The sequence below is a fragment of the Jatropha curcas genome, chromosome 6, assembly GCF_041381405.1.
Source record: "Jatropha curcas cultivar XTBG-Jc1 chromosome 6, XTBG_Jcur_1.0, whole genome shotgun sequence".
NCBI lineage: Eukaryota > Viridiplantae > Streptophyta > Magnoliopsida > Malpighiales > Euphorbiaceae > Jatropha > Jatropha curcas.
The window spans coordinates 21414754-21435406 of NC_143156.1; the positions used below are offsets into that span (position 1 = coordinate 21414754).

The following is a 20653-nucleotide window of genomic DNA, read 5'->3' on the forward strand; positions in this document are numbered from 1 at the left end:
CTAAATGGTTTGACTCATGGAAGGGTTTTCATAGGTTAATAACCTTACGTTATGAATTCACAAAACAAACCATAAAACTTAATGATTTATTTCATGTTTGATTGCACTATTGGAAGATAGATAATTAGGTCAAGTTAAAATAGCTAATAATTAAAATTGTTTAATTTTAGGGTTGTTTCTCCTACTTAAACAATTAAAATTGATTATAAAAGTAATAAAATAAATTAGATAGAATTAAGTGAAGTCAAAATCCCTAGTAGCTTTTAATCCTTGATTTCTTATTATCAAAAAAACTGTCTTACTTAATTTCTTTTTATTCTCTTTTATTTGTTGAAGTTAATTTCTTAAAATGATTCCCCTGATTTCCGTTTAAATAATAGTAAGTTGACATAATTTTGGTACTTGGTATACAATCCTCGTGGGAATGGTACTCCACTCATTCTTTATTACTTGTTGCGATTTCGTACACTTGTAAAAAATCATTGTCAGTCAGCTCACTTGTAAAATATATGAACATAAAGAAAGTGGTCTTTGAGGAGGCCTTTCAGTTACTTTACTTTTGAAAATAGCTTTGGTGCAACCTGCATTGTCAAACGCTAAATTAGATGATGCCATGTGTCAAAACTCTAAAATTTTTCCAACAATAACCAACACTTACACATTTATCAACACAATACAAGTAATCAAAGTATTGCCCAGTACAGTGCTTTAGCCCAAGTTCTTCTCCTTCTATTCTCTTTATACATGCCTGTATTAAGTTGAAAAGCATTTTCCTTTTAGTAACAATGAAGAAAAATAATAAATTCCCAATTGAAAGTATTTTCCTTTTATATTAGACCTTTTAATATAAAAGTATTTTACCTCATATTCAATTAAAGGCTTCACACATTTAGGCTTGCAGAAGTCCTCCAGATATTTCTTTTGATCAACAAATTCTTCATCCGCCCTAAATTTAATTAAAATATATAGATATAAATAAACAAATTAGGAAATTTTAGAATTCAAAACAAAAAGAAGTTTTATATATATAACAATTTGGATGAAAGTACTATAAGCTCAACCTTTTATATAAGAATGAAACTATTAGTTGTTAATTTAAAATTTTATCGAGATAAATATAGTTATTATTGATATGTTTGACTTTATATAGTTATTAATTGTAATGACTAACATATTTATTCTTATATAAGGTCAACTTATAATAGTCAAACCTAATAATTTTTAATATTATACATGACGCCTTATTTAGGAAGGGTTATGCAACCCATCCCCAACTATGATTGATGTTGATATATTAATAACATAAAAAACTTACCTACACTTGTTATATGGGTGGGTTAATCTAATGCAGACATATAGAACAAACGAGGGAATTGCTGACTATTTACTCAAAAAAAAGGACAAAAAAAGAGTCCTAAATGATAAACATTTTTTGCAATAACAATTTTTAATTTGTTTGACATATAGGTAGTCCCATATACCGAAACTAGGTAAGTAATTTTCATTAATTACACAAAACAAAGCACAATGCTATTAAATGAATAACCTTAACTATAAGAGTATATAAGCTTACATAGAAGTTAAATTGAATGGTACAAGAATTTACTAAGTGTTCAAAGGTGTCTTTCCTGCATAAGAAAAATACAAATTGATCATTTACAATGATTAAGAATATTGATCCACATAAAAGAATTAACAAAAATCATATGAATATTAAAAAATTGCAAAATAACAATTCAATCGCGAGCAAAAACAATATCATATTAACAATAAAACTATAGTGAATCAAGAATGACTATTAAAATTTAAATGTATTAATCTCCATGATCACACCTTTTAGTTGCTCTAATTAATGCAAGTTTCCTATTTTGTGAAAAAAGGGAAAAACAATGTAGATTAACAAAATTAGAGCTTACAAATGGAAATGAAGGATTTGGGAGAGATAAAAAAGCTACAAAACGGGATATAAAAAATTTGGAAGTTATGATTTACAAATTACACACATATAAAGCTTAAGAAACCTTGCCTTTATCCAATTGATATGTATCAATGTAACTTTGAGCTTCAACAATGCAACAAATTGGTATAAATCATCTAACAAACTTGGTTATATATAGCATAGAGATGCTTATATGGTGCCTTGAAAGTGTGGATACTCATAATTTTATGACCATTGAACTAGTCAAATACTTGGCCCATGATTATTGATACTATAATACTTTCATGTGAAATAAACATATTTTGTTTCATATTCATATATTGATACTGTATCCAAATTATTTGATATTCAATTAAAAAGACTCAAACTTGATATCTATCACGGATTAGAAATCTCAATCACCACTTGAAGTTATATTATAATTTTATGCGCGATTTAGTTTGTTAAGAATCAATGTTTGACTAATCACTAGGTGGTGTTTCTTCTTATAATTTAAATTAAATATCATGTGGATATCTTTCTGTGTAAACTATATTCCTCCAGTCGAATGTATATATAATAAAATTAAAATGAAACATTTTTGTTATAAAATATAATAAATAGAGAATATATGTCGACATGTAATAGACATAATATAGAGATAATAGAGAGAAATTGAATTCTTGTATTAGAATCTTAGTTATCAATCCATAGGATTAAAGAACTATTTATAGGATACAAAATACAATCTAAAAGACATAACCTTATACACGAAAGGATATAACCTTTCATCCTAAAAGACATAACCTTACACATTAAAGGATATAACTATTCATCCTAAAGGACATAAACCTTTATTCCAAATGACATGTCTTATGTAGAAGATAAATAATTTCGTTAATAAACTTAATGGACATCTATTATATAATATAATATGTATAATACTTCTCCTTGGATGTCCATTACAAGAAGAATATGCCTCGTTAAAACCTTACTAGGAAAAAATCATGTGGAAAAGAATCCTAGTGAAGGAAAAAGAGAATAGTATTCTTTGTGTTTTAAAAATTTATTTGTCCCCCTGATGAAGACATCACTACTTGTCTTTTCCTTTAATGTACCATTCCTTCAGGCAAGATATAATATTTTAATATTATCTCCTACAATATATGGACCTTGTTTTCTATGCAAGCAAATTGTATGTACTTTTGTACGTGATAGGTGTCATTTTTTACAGTATTTTTAATATAATTTTTATTTGGAATTTTAGTAATTTTTATCACTTTAACTAATTTTTACTTCGTTTTAACTATAATTTTGTTTAAAGCTTCCTTGAATCATAATCCACTTGATCTTAAAGAAATTTGCAGGGTTTTGGCACAGAAAAGAGCACTATAAAGCAAAACACTCAGGATCTAGCACACCCAGACCGTGCACATTAGCTCGCTTGTGCTGAACTTAAGGGAAATCAAGTGGAGACTCAGACTCTAGCACGGCACGCCCGTGCCTAAAGGACCTCAGGGCGTGCTTGCCTAAGCACGCCCGTGATTCATTTTATCTTGGAAAAGTCAGAGCCTAGCACGCCCTGCCCGTGCTATGGCGCACGCCCGTGCTTCGAATGTAAAGCTGTCTTGAATTAAAAACGTAAGCCAGTCTTTTTAACTTACATGGGCCCACCTCAGATATTTTCCTGACGTACAAAACAAGAACTAAGCCTATTTAGGAAGAAAGAAGAGTCCTAATTAAGAAGAAATCCAAGCCTAAACAGTTTATGATCTCCAAAGAAGATTTCGTACTTAATAAGGATTCTATTTCCTAAACGGAGTCAGATTTTCTCCCAGGAAGTTTATATAAAGAGAGGAACCATTCATTATAGAGATATCTCTTGTTCTATTATTTTTCTACATAGTTCTCTCTCTCAAATACTTCAAGCATCCAAGATTTGTGCCAAGATTCAAGGAAGCCAACCGCGTATCAGTTGTCTAGTTCTTATTTCTAAACTCTTAATCTTGTTTTATTTTTCATTATTCACATTGTTTGTGAAGTTTGATTCAAGTATTATTGAGTTTTATTTGATTACTATGTCGAACTAAATCCTCATACTAAGGATTTGATGTAGCTTAAATTCTTTTCCAATTTATAAAATTAGATTTGTTTTTCTTTGTTCAAAGTATAATTTATTATTGCACTTAATGCTTTCAAGCAGAGTTTCTCTCCTGAATTGATTTATTTGATTAATCACTACCGGGAGAAGGGTTTTTAATATGAATAGGGTAATAAATTACATGAGAATAATAACTTGATGTGGAAGCTATATGGTTGACTCATGAGGGGTTTTCATAAGTTAATGACCTTAAGTTAAGAATTCACAAAACAAACCACAAAACTTAATGATTTAATTCATGTTTGATTTCACTATTAGAAGATAGGTAATTAGACCGGATTAGAATAGCTAATATTACGTATTAAAATATCAATTTCAATCGGATACGTTACTGGCTTACTTCATAAATTGTGATGTCTTTCATAAATAAAGAAATGTAAATCATATATCAATTGTTATGAGTATAATGATCCTTAATATATATACTCAATATGATACTATGATACTTCAAGATATAGTATTTCATTATTGTAAAAAGATACAATACTTCAGGACTAAAGAGCTCTTCATCATTTTTGGAGGTTGAAATTAGTTCTTTATCTCATTAAATGACCTCACAATTATCAATTTCACTAATGGATTAGTTTTATCCATATATAATCATTTCGATCCTTTGGATTATATGTATTGATTAATGGATGTAAATTCCATTTATAAGATGTTCACTCTTCAGGACGAGAAAAATTTTGTATTTTCAAGTTTTTTCATCTCAAATTTCTCCTTTGAAAAGATTATAATCTTTAGAAAGCTCTTCAGGGGTTTTAATAATTTTCATAAATCAAAATAATGGTAAATTATATTTAATTCTCTTATGAATATATTCTATCAATAAATATTCACTAATTAATTTACTTCTAAGTAGAATAGCATATTAAACAAATATCAATACTTTGTCAAGAAGAGTGGAAACATGATAGAATTAATTTACCTAATGAATATATTCTATCAATAAGTATTCACTAATTAATTTACTCTAAGTAGAATAGCATATAAAACAAATACCAATACTTTGTAAAAAAAAAGAGTGGAAACATGATAGAATTACATCATATATTTGTTTTCTACTATAGTCATTTCTTTAAGGCGATTATACCATCTTTGCGACAGATTTTCTTAATTTGTATAGAAATCTTTATAATTTACTTGAATATATTTTCAGAGTTTCAATTTGCATGCTCAAGCATGTTTTAATCTTTCAAGGATTATTATTATCAAGTAATCTATATAGAGCTCTACATAATTTCTCGAGAATTTGATTTTTGTTCTTCAAGCAAATTAAATCTTTTAGGGATTTTCACACAGATATCTATATCAAATGAGCCATATAAATAGGGAATCACTATTTATATCAATGCGAATACTTTGTGAACATTTTATATAACAAGTTTTAATGTTTGGATTACAAATCCAAAAACTTTACTTTTCAAATAAATTATATCTCAATTGTACTAATCCATTTTGGCCAATCATCTTATGTCTATATTTAATACGTTTATAATCGAGATCCTCATCGTTTTTCACAATATTAAGTGCTATAGTATACGAAAAAATATAGTCGATATTTATTTTATATCGATTTAATCTTTCCTTGACATGACATAACTTATCTAGATTTCATTATTTTCATCGAATTCATTGATTTTGGGTAATTGATTTTCTTCTTGAAATTTATCAGTCATGTCTAAGGTCTCTTTTGGAGTTTATTTTTCTAAAATTTTTCTTTTTAGAATTTGCACATATAACACATTTGCTCATTTTCATTTTCAACGATTCTTGTCCTTGGAACTGATTAATCTACCATGTTTTAGGCGTGCAATAGATTTATTAACATAGGCAGTTTATCATTCAAGGACTTTAATTCTAATAAGATTCTAGCAATGGATTTACAATAGTTTGAAAAATAACTATCTTTAGAACTTCTAGTTCACACAACCTTGTGAGATGATCAAAATTTGATAATAATAATTATTTTCAGTTATTAGTATTTTTAGCTACTTATTTTCTCCCCTTAATGTCAAGATCTATAAATTCTAAAATAGATCCATAATCAAAAGAGGAAAAACTTACAATAACTTATTGGTTTGATGTGAATAATTATTATTATACATAATAGCAATATCTCTATATATAAACAAGGAGTTCGGTTCTCAAAAAAATTGCTTTGAGAACACAAGAATTAAAATTCATTAAATTTGAAGAAATTTCTGGTTCTTTAATAAATATCCATATAAGGATAATTTTTTTTTTCGCATCATTATTGATCGGTATGGTCCAATCGATTATGCCAAATAATAAAATACTTGGATTTGTAAACTTCTAATTTATAACCATATTTATTTAATCTTTATCTCCATATGATATCTAATTTAATCAATATCTTTGGAACTCAATGCATTATACATAATTTTATTTGCCTTTCAATATTTTGGTGTACTTATTTGCCTTTCAATATTTTAGTGTACAATGAGTACATAACTAATATCCATATATTTCACATTATTTGTACCACTTATGGTGGTAAGATTTATTTATATGGCTATCATAATTGCAAAAATTATTATTTCAACTATGATCTCCTTAATATTCTCAATGACAAGTATATCTTTGTCATTATTTACATCCACATCCACGTCCAATATCATATATTATTGCATTCACTTCAGAGAATGCATCAAATCTAGTTGGGTGAATCTCATTATTTCAATATCTAATATTATATTTTATTCCATTTACTTTAGAAAATGGAGCAAAATCCAATTGGTTGGTCTCATGATCTTTATTAAGATTTCTTTATTTTGCTTAATGATGTAAAGGACATGAAAATTCAAAATATATCTTAAAATCTTCTCTCTTGATATTGCTACTGCAGAAGAATACTCGAGGCATAAATATCAAAAACGAACATAGGCTCCAAAATAATAATAATAGTAATATCATTCCCAAAGAAATCTTTCAAATCTCAAAATTTATACCCTGTGAATATATATACTAATATATAATAATAATTATAATAACTCACAATTTTATGATCTTGTAATGATAAATGCATCTATCAATATAAGCTTTTGATTGCATAGTTTTCTATCAAACCATTTCAAAGAAAAATAGACAGATAAAATATTCAATAGAAGAAAATTATTAACTTGATGCATTTTATCTTAGATTTTTTATTTCTAATTTTGATTTGTCTATAAGACCTATAGCATCCATATGTATTTCAACGTCACTTATTCATGACATATAATTCTTGCTTGTAATATAAAAGGGCTAGAAATTCAAAGTTTCTATAATTTAACATAATAATTAATATTAATATAAAATAAAATAATTATATTAACCAAACAACACATGAAAATTTGAAATTAGTATAATTATGAATTAATAGTATCAAAATTTAAAATATAAAACACATCAGTTAAAGTAAAAAGAAAAATTGATTCATGTTAAAAACAAATGACCAACTATGATATTAAAAACACTACACAACATAGCATTGATCGAATATAATAAAAACTGCTAATCAATAGAAATTGTATAAAGTGACTTGAGTGATCAAGATGGGTTCATCATCCTATGAGTGATCAATACTAGTAACTCTACTAGTATTGATCATGAAATCCTTGCACAAGATGAAATCAAATTAGTAAATTGGATTTGAAATCTTATTCAATGAATCAATAACTATTGCTAAAAGAATTAATATAATTTAACTTACCAGACATGTTCCATGCTTAAATGAAATAAATCAAAATATTATTGATGAATAGATCTTAAATATATTGAGAGATCATTCACTAAAAGGTTAAGTCAACCTACTATAGACTTTTCAAATATTTGGATAGTCTTGTTATGGTGCTAGATATTACTTTTAACTTTCAAATATAAATTTAATTAATTATATTTGGAACCTAATGGGTCACATGTATAAGGATTGTATATGAAAAATTAAAAATGAGAAATTAAATCAAGTTGGATTTGATTAAAAATAAGTTTTAAGTAAAATTCATAAAAAAATTATAATTTTGATCTAAAATATTAAATAGGTACTCAGAATAAACGTTTCTAAAACTTATTGGGTTTAAACATAAGATATTTTAAAAGGTGAATTAATTATAATTTATTTATTTAATTGATTAAATTAATAATTTCTAACTAGGATATATTATGAGTACTTCCCGCATTCCTCTCTATGTAGACTTGACTTTTATAGCAACAAAATAATATCTGGTTATTATTTTGAGTTAGAATTCAAAATACTTTTTGCTTTTCAAATTGTCCAAAAATCATTTTATACTCTTTTCATTGTCAATTGGTGAGGATATTGTTAAAGACCGTACAATTAGACGGTTTATGAATTATGACAATCCAGTGAATAACAAATTTTTAATTCTAATTGTGAAAGATTTGATAATAGGTATTATTTCAAATTAATTATTTATTATTTTAATCATTTAAATGTAATTTTGTTCGTTAAAAATATTATAATATCGATTCCATTCCACATTTTATTCCATATAAAACCAATAGTAACTCCATTACCAATCTCATGGATGAGATACGTACATTCAAAAGAAAAAAAGAAATAGCAACAAAGTGGATAGGGATGATAATTTTACCTAATTCAGGTAATATTTTTATTATCTGTATCGGGTTCAGTACCTGCTACCCGTCATCCATTTAAAAAATATTTAAAATAATTATTTTTTAAAAGAAAATTTTATATATAGACACCTTTTTTAATTATAATCAATGTATTAATTATATTTAATATTTATATTGTATTTTTTATTATGTCAAAACAATAAATTTTTATAATGCTTATTTACATTTTATTTTTAAAAAATGAAAATTAAAGATATTTTTAATGCTAAACGAGTAGTTAAATAGGTAATTATAATCGAATTTGGGACGAGTTTAGATACTAAAAAGGAATTTCTAAATAGATTCTAATATTTAATTTAGAATGAGATTTAGAATTAGATAGTTTATTTTAGGTAGATATCTGATCGGTTGTCATCCCTAAGAGTGAACACTAATCAATCAATTGTATATAAAAGATAAGAGAAGCAAAAAAGTTTTAAAAAAAAGAAAAAGTAATAAAGCTGAATTGGTGCGCACTTTGGTTCAGTACCTACATTGTGAATAGATGTCAATCAATTATTGATGGAACACAAAAAGCCAAGAACAAAAAGAAAGAAAGAAACGAAAGAAGAAAAGTGAAAGCATTTAATTCCAATGAACTTTTCCTTTTTGGTGGGATCATATGCGTCAATAATTATTATTCACAAGCAATTGAGCTTACAGCTTTAACGAGTTCGGTTGGAAGAATTAGACTGCTAAAACCCATTACAACTGCTCATCCTTCCAAGTTTATTGCATATAATGTAAGTTCTTTCTGCACACTAGAGTTTCTTTTAATATTCTTGAATTGCTATTTAGTTGGTTCTTGTGATGTGTATGTGCCTCTTCTTTTTCTCCTCTCTTTTATATACTTCTTCCTGTTATTTTCTGCATACAACATTCTTCGGAACATAGGCATCTAAGCTTCTGATTCCATTTTTATGTCTAAACTTTGAAGTTTTTGAACTTGTTTATATTAATTTTCTAACCAAAACGTATGTTTTACTCTCAATTGGTTTATCAGTATACCTATGGACCAGATCTAGGTATATCATTCTCAGGTTAAACTTACTTAGATTCGGACTATGACTTCATCTATGCACCAAACTAATGAAATGAAAACATAAATTTTTTTAAAAATTGTTCCTTCTTTATGGTCTCACTCGTAGCTCAAACCAGTGAAAATATAGTAAAAATTGCTCCGCTTAAAAAAAAAGAAAAACACATTTTTCATTGATCCATGGGTAGATTCATACGGGTCTAGACAAGTCAATCTCATTAAAGTTCTTCTGATTTTCTTGAATTGCTATTTACTTAGTCCTTTTCTCCTCTCTCGAATTGCTACTTACTTCGTCCTTTTCTCCTCTCTCTTTATAGAATTCTTGCTGCTGTTAATTTTTTACATCCAACATTCTTGGGAACATTGGCATCTAAGCTTGTGATGAGTTTCATAATAATGTCCAAACTTTCAAAAAACTTTTGAGCTTGTTTGTTGTTTACGTTATTCTTTTTCAAGACAACTTAAAGAGAAGTTTAGGCAAATGTTGTTATTTCCAGCTTGCATTTATCCTCAGGCATTAAACTCAAACCCAAATGAAACCTTAGAAAGTGAATAAGGAAAAGCAATTACTTCACTCTCAATTCAATTTGTTGATTGTTGTTGTTTTGCTATGGGTTTATTTAGAACTAACTTTCAGTGGTTCAACAATTATTTGATCTTCCAAAGCTTTTGACAATTGACAGTTTGAACATACATCCTAAGATCAAGAGGATAAACATGGCAACAAAAATTGTCCTTGAAGATCTAGATGGAAATAATTACGCAGACTGGAGAATTTGGATGAAGAACTATTTGTTGGCTAATGATCTATGGGATGTTATTGAAGCAAATGAGAAACTGGAAGAGGATGAAGCTGAATTGAAGGCTTGGACAAGGAAAAATGCTGCAGCTTTACATGCAATTCATGTTTCATGTTCGTTGGAGGTATTTTCTCACATCAGAGAGATTGATTCTGCTAAATCTTGCTGGGAAACTTTGGCTATAATGAATGAGGTAAAGCCAGCTGTGAAACCTCCAGGTAATGCATTCCTTCTTCTACGTCTAAAGACTACGGGTCTCTTTTTTCTTTTGTTTTTTCCTTTTTTTTTATTTTTTTTTTATTTTTTTATGAAATCACCGGTATCCGACCCTATTAACAAGGACCGACTAATCTGACTCGAGACTTAATCACATATCTTGGAGGTGCCACACTTCTAGTCTCTTTAATATTATGGTTAAAATTGCTTTTTGAAAAAAACATCATTTTACGATGCTCTTGGAAAAACAGTTTTAATTTGTAATTTTTTTTTGTCGTGGTCATCGTCCTTGTTGTCGTCATCATCGTGCAAAATAATTTTAAAATATACTTTAATGTCATCTAGCAAATTACTTTTCTAGTCAGCAGTTCAAACAACAATTCCAATAGAATCAGACTTATTTAAATGTAATCTATATAAATATTTTTTAAAAATTTTTTTACTTTATTCCTTTTTTTTTCCAATCAATAGTTAGAAATACTATTATTTCAACAAAAAATTATTTTTCATTAATTTAGTTCATAGATGAAATCATAGAGTGGGTTTAGCCAAGTCAATCCCACTCTAACAATTCCCTAATCACCGAAATATTTATTTATCTCATAGAAAACTCAAATTCTTCGGCTGAAAATTTTGTTTTGCGAAACAAAAATATTAGACTTGTACTTTACATTTCTTCTTCCTTTGGCATTTCTCATCTTAACTAATGAGTTGAGAAAAAATGACAGCAACAGAGGTCGATGCCTACGTTCAATTTCATCCTTTACGGGAGGCTATAGAGAAAGGAGACTTGAATTCCGTGAAAACCTTCCTTCAGCTTCACTCAGACACAGTACACAGAAAGGTTTCAGGTTTTGGTGAAACAGCGCTTCATCTTGCGACAAGGGCTGGGAACATAAAGATTGTGGAGTTTTTGGTGGAGTTAATGTCAGTAGAAGAATTACAGGCAGTTGATGAAAATAATGAGACAGCTCTTATTTTTGCTGCTGTTATTGGAGCAACAAGAATTGCCGAATGCATGTTGAGAAAGACGAGGAAGCTGGTTACTATTGCTGCAGACAGTGATCTTCCAGTAATAGTAGCATGTAATAATGGCCATAAGGAAACAACTCGGTATTTATACTCTCTCACTCCTTTTGAAATACTGCTTGAAGATAATGGAGCCTTTGGATCTTTGCTTCTTCATGCTTCAATTTTCAGCGAAATGTTTGGTAAGTAATTAAGAGTGATTGTCATTTTCAAATCTTGCATAGTCAGTAATTGTTTTGGGGTAGATTATTATTGAGCTCATAGATGAACTGAAAATGTGAAATTCATTTATAAATGGATTTACTTGTAAACGGACTTTTCAAGTTTGTAATAAATTTAAAATTGAAAATAAATTTAGTTTTATTTCCTAAAATTAAATTTTTTTAGTAGAATTTAGTTTAGCTATATTCAAATATATAGAATTGAATTCATAAAATTTAATTTTTCATTTTTTTTTAAAGACCAAATACAAATATTTGAATTTGTATGCAATTCTATGGAATTCATTCATTCCAAACAATGGATTAATCTTGATTAATTTTCTTTTAAGTCTATAATAAAAAATTTTCAATGACAAAATAATAATTAATTTTACTTTCAAAACTTGATTTAACTCTTGTAATTCTAATTTTGATAATGCTGTACAAACACCAGATATATCCTTGGATTTGCTCCAGCGTTGCCCAAGCTTCGCCACAAGACGAACACGTTATGGAAGCACCCCACTTGTCGAATTGGCTTGTCTCAAAGATTTATTTCCTAGCAGCAACCGTTATGTCTTCTGGAAACAATGGATCTATTCCTGTCAGTACCTCTTCATCTCCCTCTTCCATTTCTCTTTCTCCTTTCCTTTGTTTATTCTTTCAGATTAATTACAAGAATTTTAAAGATTCTGGATTTCAAAACTAAATTCTGGTTTGGTTTTATATAGAATAACTATTTTTAGGTTTGGTTTTAATTTTTAAGAAGTTTTACTAATTAAAATTCCCTTTATTTTGAGGTCATTTTTATAATTTCATTCCATTGCACGAAGCATGAAGAAATTCCTACAAAAATATGAACCCACGATATGTTTGTTTTGAATTAGGAACAAACATAAAGGGATTGATGACAAAAGGAAAAAACTGTGCGCTAAACCATTCCGAACACCCCAAATAATACTAGTTGTTATAATTGCATTCCAAAATAAATTTAATCCCCCTGAACACTCCAATTTTAAATTTATGTTATAATTGCACCCTAATCGCAAACTTGGTCAAAATTGAGATATAGAAAATACTCTCTCCCTCGCATTTTGTTGCATGGTTTGATAAAATATGCATATTAAGAATTTAGTGAATAAAAGTTATTTTGTCATTTTTTACCCTTAACTCATTAAGATATTAATGAAAGTCTTTCATTTAATGAACAATCATAAATGTTATTATAGGAAAACTAATTGTTTACGTATCTAAATTTAGAAATCTTGCAAACACGTTGGAACATCCAAAAAAGGTATAACAAGCAAACAAAATAGGATGGACTAGTAAATATAGGTCCCACATGAGTTGGCTAACCCAACATCAGTTAGCTACAGTAAAATGCAACATTTGAAACAGCAAAGAATTTTCTTTCATCCTCCACAGACCGAATATGCTATTTTCTTCCTCCATCTTTATGCAAACAAATAGATAGATCAAGAATTGTTTGAGTAAAATTCAACTCAAATTAGGTTTTAAGAGAGTATGTAAAAATTAATTAAAGCTTCATACCTTGATTTTACAAAGGAAAAAAAAAAACAGCCCTAGAAAATAAAAACACTTTAACATCCAAAAGCGACTGTGATCTACATAATCAGGCCAAAAACATATTTACAGTGAAAACTAAAAGAATCTCTTGATGTCTTATACATATCTCAAGGATCTAAACAATAAAGAAAAAGAAATTAAAAGGAGAAAATACATAGTCCAATTTAGAAAGGTCAATGAAGATTGGGTGGTTAAGCAGCTTCGTACTCACCATGAACCACTCTATCTCATTACTGACGTACACCGTAACATGATCCTCAAGAACCGGCTTGGTTCCACCAACATTGTCGGCAATCACTGGAGGACTACCTCTATTTTACAATATCGTGGGCACAATTAATCGGGTTAGAGTTTTAGAAGATTCAAACCCACTTGTTGTCTATCCAAGCAGTTGCTCTCTCAACTTTTCTCGATCCCCTTAAGCCACTTCCCTCCTCCACCATTGTCTCCTTGCCGATTTTGTTAGTAATCATCCATAGTATTTTTTCTATTCAATGATTATTAATCCAATGTGACATCCCAACCCGGCAAAGCGATCCTAAGAGGGCGGGTAGAGCGAAGCTCCTGGCTAGCTTCTAGGATGACAGGCTAGCTAGGGTAGTGGAATGTGGGACACATGAATGAATCAAATCATACATCGAAAAGGGGGAAACTAATCATTAGAGGCGCCTTTTGGTGGAATGGTTGGAGAGTTGGAAGAATTCCAGGGTTAAGCGTGCTCGCTTAACGGAAATCCTAGGATGGGTGACCTCCTGGGAAGTTTCCCATTTTACCTACGGGACAAAACCGTGCGTTAGCTAACTGAATTGAGTTAACTAACTCATGTGGGACCTCACATTATTTTTAGTCTCTAGTTTGACCAATTTTATAATTAGGATGTAATTGTGATATAAATTTAAAATTGAAGTGTCTGGAGGATTAGGTTCATTTTTACGGTGAAATTATAACAATTCGCAAAGTTTGAGGTATTGGGAATGCTTTAGCCAAAATTGTGTTTGTTACTAAATATGAGTTAATGATTTTTATATGGAAGGTATTCATATGCAACTACCTGCTTCCCCTGGTGATGTTCGAATTGCCATTCCAGAGAATGATCATGTCAAACAAGGTAACATTTTATTTAAGGTCAACATTCCATTATCCTTTTTTGTCATTTCAGATTTAATAGTTAATCAAATAATTATTTTTATTGAAAACTTTTTTTAAATCACTATATTAAACAGTTGATAGGTAACAATTAGTATCAAACAGCTAACAGCTACCATAACAGTTACTATTGTCAAGTAGACCTTAAATAATGAAGTAAAGGAAGCATAGTTAAAAAAAGGCGGCTATGTTGAGCATTCTTTATCTAAGCAACAAAATTGAAATATATTCCACCTCCAAGACTCAAGAAACACTCATCTATATATATATAATTAGGTTGTTTTAAAAAACGTTTAACTTAGTTGTTTAATTTTTCAGGGAAGGGTGAAACGCGGAGTTTGAATTCAAAGGTCCTAGACTTTTTTGGTAATGTTATCTCTAATTTCTTCTTTTGTTTTATTAAATGGCAAATTACTTTATTACCTAGTGTTAAGACTACCTTTCCACTTTCATAGTGCCAGAGTTCGAGTACTTCTCTTCCCCCCCAATTTCCCCCCACCCTCTCTCCTGTAACATAGCATTCAAAAGAAAAATAACTTTATTAAAGGATAACTATTGAATACCCCATGAATTTTGATGTCATAAACTGCTCAGCTATTAAACTTTTAAATAGTAAATTACTATTTTGATAAATACATTAATACATCTTTGTAGTATTTATTTATTGTGTAGTCATTATGTCAGAAACGTGTCAATTTGCCTTTAGGTACTGCTACCCATTAACATATATTTATAAATTAAAGAGAAAAATAGTTCTATAAAATTTTAAATAATTAAAAAGGAAAATAATTTTTAAAAATTTTTCTACTCAAATTTCCTCAAAAAAATTATTCTATAATTTTTTAAAGGTGACGTTATTTCCAGAGTACTAATTGTTAACGTCAGAGCAAAAACATTCTATACAATATCACTTGATGAAATTGCCTCTCAATGAATTTATCTCATCTGTCCTTCCTTTTTTATACATTTCATTCAAATTTTTAAAAAGAAAAAAATATAAAGAAAGAAGTAGACAATTTAAACAAATTCAATTTTAATCATCAACATATACTGCATACTAGGGAATTCGCGAAAAGCAATAGAGTATATTTAGGTGTCCGGTGGTCGTAGCAATGCTCGGATCACCATCACACTCAAAACCAACACCATTTTTTCTGGTCCAAAGCTTTCTTTTACTTCATAATAACATATCCTTTCTTTACAAATACCATGCTTTGATTAAAAAGGGAAAATATGTATTCAAGCCTTGTCTTTTCTTATTCTTTTTATCTTTTCATAAATAAATTTGGATCAATATTTGAGATACATCTCTCTTTTATAAAGCAATTGAAATATTACCTTACCTCAATTTTTTATAAATCCATTCTTAACTTATCAAATTGCGTATATATTTTTTTTTTATCAGATAAATTTGCTATTGCAAGAACTTTGTGTGAGAACTAAGTATAGCAACTGAGTCAAAAGCATTCATTTCAAAAAAAAAAAGAAGAAGAGAGAATTCAAACATCAAGTGACAACTGTGTATGCAATTTAATCCTATGGGAGTTCTTAAAAAGAAAACGGATATTTAATAAGGGGCAATTTTGTTAAGTAATATTGTATAGAATGTTATTGGTCTGGCGTTAGCAATTAGTGCTCTGGAAATAACACTACCCTTTTTTAATACTAAAAATCCTAAATTTTAGCTTTATTACATAATTAAAACTATTTTTTTGTTAGCTAAATACTCAATTTTGTTCAAGAAATAAAATCTTTTGATATATTTTATATTTCAAAATAATTAAAATAAAATAATTTTTGAAAACGTAAAAACAATATTTTTACTCCAATACAGAAAATTATTTGTCATTATTTAAATTCCTTGGAGAAAATGAGTGGAAAAATTAAAAATAAACTACCAAATAATTTTTTAATTATTTAAAATTTTTTAAAATTTTGTATCTTTAATTGCTGAGTATGCATTAATTGAGATCATATTGGTCTTTTCAAATGACATAAGTAAACTAAATTTACATATAGATATGAACATTAATTAGGGGTTGTGAGTAAAATAACTCTTTTTCATATTCTCAAAAAAAAAAAAAAAAATCCTTGCAATTTAAATTAGATTGCTGCATTTCTTCACTTTTGGCTTGGTTTTATATGTGAAAATAGGACTGAAGCAAATTTACGATAGGAAATTAAGGCATACCTATGCTCTTAAAATTCTAGAGTTGATGGCCAAGCACGTATCTTCTATTGATGACACTAAACTAAAACAAAAAAGAATATATGATGCATTCTTTAAAGCTATCAGACATGGAGTTGTTGAAGTTGTTATTGAGATGATCAAAGCCAATTCTATTCTTTTAACTGTCGTCAACAAAAATTCAAGAGACATGCTTATGAATGCAATCCAATATCGGCAAGAAAAAGTTTTTAGCCTTATATATGGGCTTGGTTCCAGGAAGCAACTTTTGATTTCTGGATCCGATGAGTTCGAAAACACCATTTTACATATGGCTGCCAAGTTAGCACCTCCTGATAGACTTGCTGGCATCTCAGGTGCAGCATTGCAGATGCAAAGAGAGCTACAATGGTATAAGGTGATATTTCTTGACTTGTTTAAATATTTCTGCAATATCATATTAGCAAAGTAAACTGACTAAACACCTAGAGGATTCACCTATTCTGAAAGTAGGATAAGACTTTCTTTCACCATTCTAATGGAATATTTCTCTTTTCTAAAATATTGAATTTCTTTGGAAAGGCTCTACCTCATCTATAATCAGAAGGAAGGACTGGTTTAGCAACTATTATTCATGGTTGAACACAATAAGGGGTTAATAATATGATTCCTGATTTATTGTCAAGATCTCTAAGGACTTTCTTGCTCTCCTTATTCCTCACAAAGTAGTGACACTCCCAAACATTTGCAATATAAACATACAAATGAACTCCTATCCCTTGTAGAATTAGTTTTTGAAGTGTAAATTTTTTAGATGATAAGTTATTTTTTAAGTTATGTTGAATCACATAAATTTAGTTTTCAATAAAAAATTTCAAATAAATTAAACTTCAAAAGAATGGGGAGAGAAATTATGCTCACAAGTTAGTTTTTTTTTTATATTATAGTTTGACTTATACAATAGCAAAATGTTTTTAATTCAGGAAGTAGAAAGCATTTCGATTCCTTCGAATAAAGAATACATCAACAGTGATAATGAACGAGCTCGTGAGATATTTTCTAAAAGCCATAAAGAGCTAATAAAAGATGGAGAAGAATGGATGAAAGAAACAGCAACGTCCTGTACAGTAGTGGGTGCACTTATCATTACTATAATGTTCACGGCAGCATTTACAGTTCCTGGTGGTAACATTCAAGAAACTGGTTTTCCTATGTTTGCACATGAAAAATCATTTATGATATTTATAATATCCGATGCCATTTCTCTCTTTGCCTCCTCAACATCAGTGTTAATGTTCTTAGGAGTCCTTACATCACGCTATTCAGAAGATGATTTTCTCAAATCTTTGCCTACAAAGTTGATTATTGGTCTTTCTACTCTCTTCATTTCTATTGCAGCCATGATGGTAGCCTTTTGTGCTACTCTTATGATAATGCTAGAAGGAGAATTGAGACTTGTCCTTCCAATCATTCTTTTAGCTAGCATACCTGACACCCTTTTTATATTATTGCAATTTCCCCTTCTTGTTGAGATTTTTGTATCTACTTATGGGCCAGGCATCTTTGATAGAAAAATGAAGCCATGGTATTGAACTATGCGTGTTCAGGAAGCATAATTGGCCTTTTATATTTAATTTTATAGTGCAAAGGCATTAAGTTGATGTAATAAGCCAATGTGATTCTTTTGGCTAGCATACCTGTCACCCTTTTTATATTATTGCAATTTCCTCTTCTTGTTGAGATTTTTGTATCTACTTATGGACCAGGCATCTTTGATAGAAAAATGAAGCCATGGTATTGAACTATGCATGTTCAGGAAGCAGAATTGGCCTTGTCTATTGAATTTTATGTTGCAAAGGCGTTTAGTTGATGTAATAAGACAATGTGAATCTTTCTAACATTAAAGTCACGTGTGCATCTTTCTCTATGCTATAATTTTCAGAACATGTAATATCCACATTCCCATCATTTATCTTATGAACTTTACATACATTTTGTAAGAGAACAATGTAGCTTTCAGGCAAAGCCATCAAATTCAAGCTTTCCTACATTGCAATTTAACACATGTTAAAAATAAGCATTAACGTATGTATAAACCCCAAATGCATTCTCATTATAGAAATAAGAACTCATAACAATGCTGGAGCATTTCAATATACCAAAAATCATCATCATAAACATCCTCAAGAATATGGGTTTTCAATTTTTTCAAGAACAAACTGAAATGGGTCTCAGTTTTTGGTATTTACCTCAAACACGAAGCTTCAAGATTGTGATTCCATGCAAACGAAGCACTACATGCTACAAGCACTCACTTCGTGTCGTCAACAAACATCATTTTCTGGAAAATTTCTTCAAAACGTAAACTGGCGATGAACGAGGTGTTTGATTGACAAGTTTTTGTTTTGGAGAACTGGCGAACTGGGTCTGCCTTTTCATTTCCCTCCCTTGGAAGGTCATACTGGTCCACGTCAGAGGAGGGGTGTTTTAGTATTTTTCGTCTTCCATCAATAGCAAAACACCCCATTTTCAAACGGAAGGACTTTTTAATTAGACGGAGTTAAAGGTCCGGGATGTGTTACATATTATATAAAACATCGGGGATTACTTAGATAATTATTCCAAACCACAGGGACCTATAAATAATTTTCCCTATTAAAAACACTACACAACATAGTATTGATCAAATATAATAAAAATTGCTAATCAATACGTGTGATTAACATGTATTATCAAATATGGAAAGGATTCTTATTTAAACATTATTTCTTTTAATTATTCAAACCATGAGAAGGAACATATTGGCATATCCAAAGCCAAAAATTATTGTCTCTATGAATATTATTAAATATAAAAGATTTGTTGGTGGTGGTGTGCCCACTCAAGTGGGACCCACACAGTTTGAAAAGAAAAAAAATAATAATAAAGAGAAGAAAAAAAACGTGCTGTTTGAAAAAGCAAAAGGTTGGTTGCCAACTATTCAAAGGTCGGCAACCAACTACGAAATTAATGGAGAGTCGTGTGTAACAAACACAAGACTCTCTCATTCCCTCTCCTATAAATAGGAGAGGATGTTTCTCAGTTTAGATACACCAACAACAAGCGAGAGACATTAGAGTGTTTTTAGTTTTAAGAGGGTTCTTAAAACTAAGGGTTTAGAAAATAGTGAAGATTATTAGGATGTTTTTGGGAAACACTTGTAAGTGCCACTATTTTGTATTACTCTCTTTGTAAGCCTACTATTTTTAATAGTGGAAGAAAAATATTCGGAGTTGGTTCCGTGGACGTAGCCCTAAACAGTTGAGGGTGAACCACGTAAATTTCTGTGTGTCCAAATTTTAATTTTTCCGCTGCTTAATTATTTTCGTAATTTTATTGCCGGTATCCTAACAAGTGGTATCAGAGCCTGGTTCAGCCGGTCAGATAGTGGTACCGGATCCGTGGATATATTTTGAAAATAAATATACCACGACGAAGAGAAAATTACGACGAGTCCATTGGTGCTGTCCGCTCAGAAAGACGTTGCAGAATCGACTTAGTGATGAATAGTAAAATAGTAACTCGTGGTTGATGGTGAATAGTTACTATTGGCGTTACTGTTGATGAGCCCAAGCCCAGCACTATTCACGTATAGTACTATTCATGCATATAGGTACTATTTACGTATAGTACTATTTACGTATACAGTTACTATTCTCGTATACTATTACTATTCACATATACGGTTACTATTCACTCAAAAGTCATGG

The 20653-nt window shown here is 29.5% G+C and overlaps 2 protein-coding genes across 7 annotated transcripts; one reads left to right on the plus strand and one right to left on the minus strand.

Annotated features, from left to right (window-relative positions):
• Positions 1-408: 408 nt before the first annotated feature.
• On the minus strand, positions 409-2087 carry LOC105634313 (cytochrome b-c1 complex subunit 6-1, mitochondrial-like). 3 transcript variants are annotated; one of them, XM_089723291.1, is made up of 5 exons: positions 2022-2087; positions 1574-1623; positions 862-946; positions 659-748; positions 409-581 (listed from the first exon to the last, which is right to left on the minus strand). In XM_089723291.1, coding segments are annotated over exons 2-5 (210 nt in total). In that variant the 5' UTR covers positions 1576-1623; positions 2022-2087; the 3' UTR covers positions 409-548. The 3 variants fall into 3 exon arrangements, with proteins under 3 accessions (XP_089579417.1, XP_089579418.1, XP_089579419.1); XM_089723292.1 differs by having other exon boundaries at positions 1574-1628; positions 1917-2022; XM_089723293.1 differs by lacking the exon at positions 2022-2087 and adding an exon at positions 1834-1970 and having other exon boundaries at positions 1574-1628.
• A 7210-nt stretch (positions 2088-9297) lies between these two features.
• LOC105636086 (uncharacterized) lies at positions 9298-18729 on the plus strand. Of its 4 annotated transcripts, none has more exons than XM_089722979.1 (8): positions 9298-9463; positions 10443-10777; positions 11510-11986; positions 12459-12608; positions 14625-14699; positions 15056-15103; positions 16892-17322; positions 17888-18729. In XM_089722979.1, exons 2-8 carry the CDS (start codon positions 10477-10479, stop codon positions 18494-18496), a joined length of 2091 nt encoding a protein of 696 aa, XP_089579105.1. In that variant the 5' UTR covers positions 9298-9463; positions 10443-10476; the 3' UTR covers positions 18497-18729. The 4 variants fall into 4 exon arrangements, with proteins under 4 accessions (XP_089579105.1, XP_089579107.1, XP_089579106.1 ...); XM_089722981.1 differs by having other exon boundaries at positions 9301-9463; positions 11504-11986; positions 17282-17322; XM_089722978.1 differs by having other exon boundaries at positions 9303-9463; positions 11504-11986.
• Positions 18730-20653: the final 1924 nt, after the last annotated feature.

Coding starts and splice junctions, on each gene's coding strand:
- LOC105636086 (XM_089722978.1), top strand. CDS start 10,477: ATGGCAACAAAAATTGTCCTTGAAGATCTAGATGGAAATAATTACGCA. Junction 11,987..12,458: donor AATTTTCAGCGAAATGTTTG/GTAAGTAATTAA, acceptor TACAAACACCAG/ATATATCCTTGGATTTGCTC. Junction 14,700..15,055: donor GAATGATCATGTCAAACAAG/GTAACATTTTAT, acceptor TTAATTTTTCAG/GGAAGGGTGAAACGCGGAGT.
- LOC105634313 (XM_089723291.1), bottom strand. Junction 749..861: donor AGCCTTTAATTGAATATGAG/GTAAAATACTTT, acceptor AACTTAATACAG/GCATGTATAAAGAGAATAGA. Junction 582..658: donor TGTATTGTGTTGATAAATGT/GTAAGTGTTGGT, acceptor TTGACAATGCAG/GTTGCACCAAAGCTATTTTC.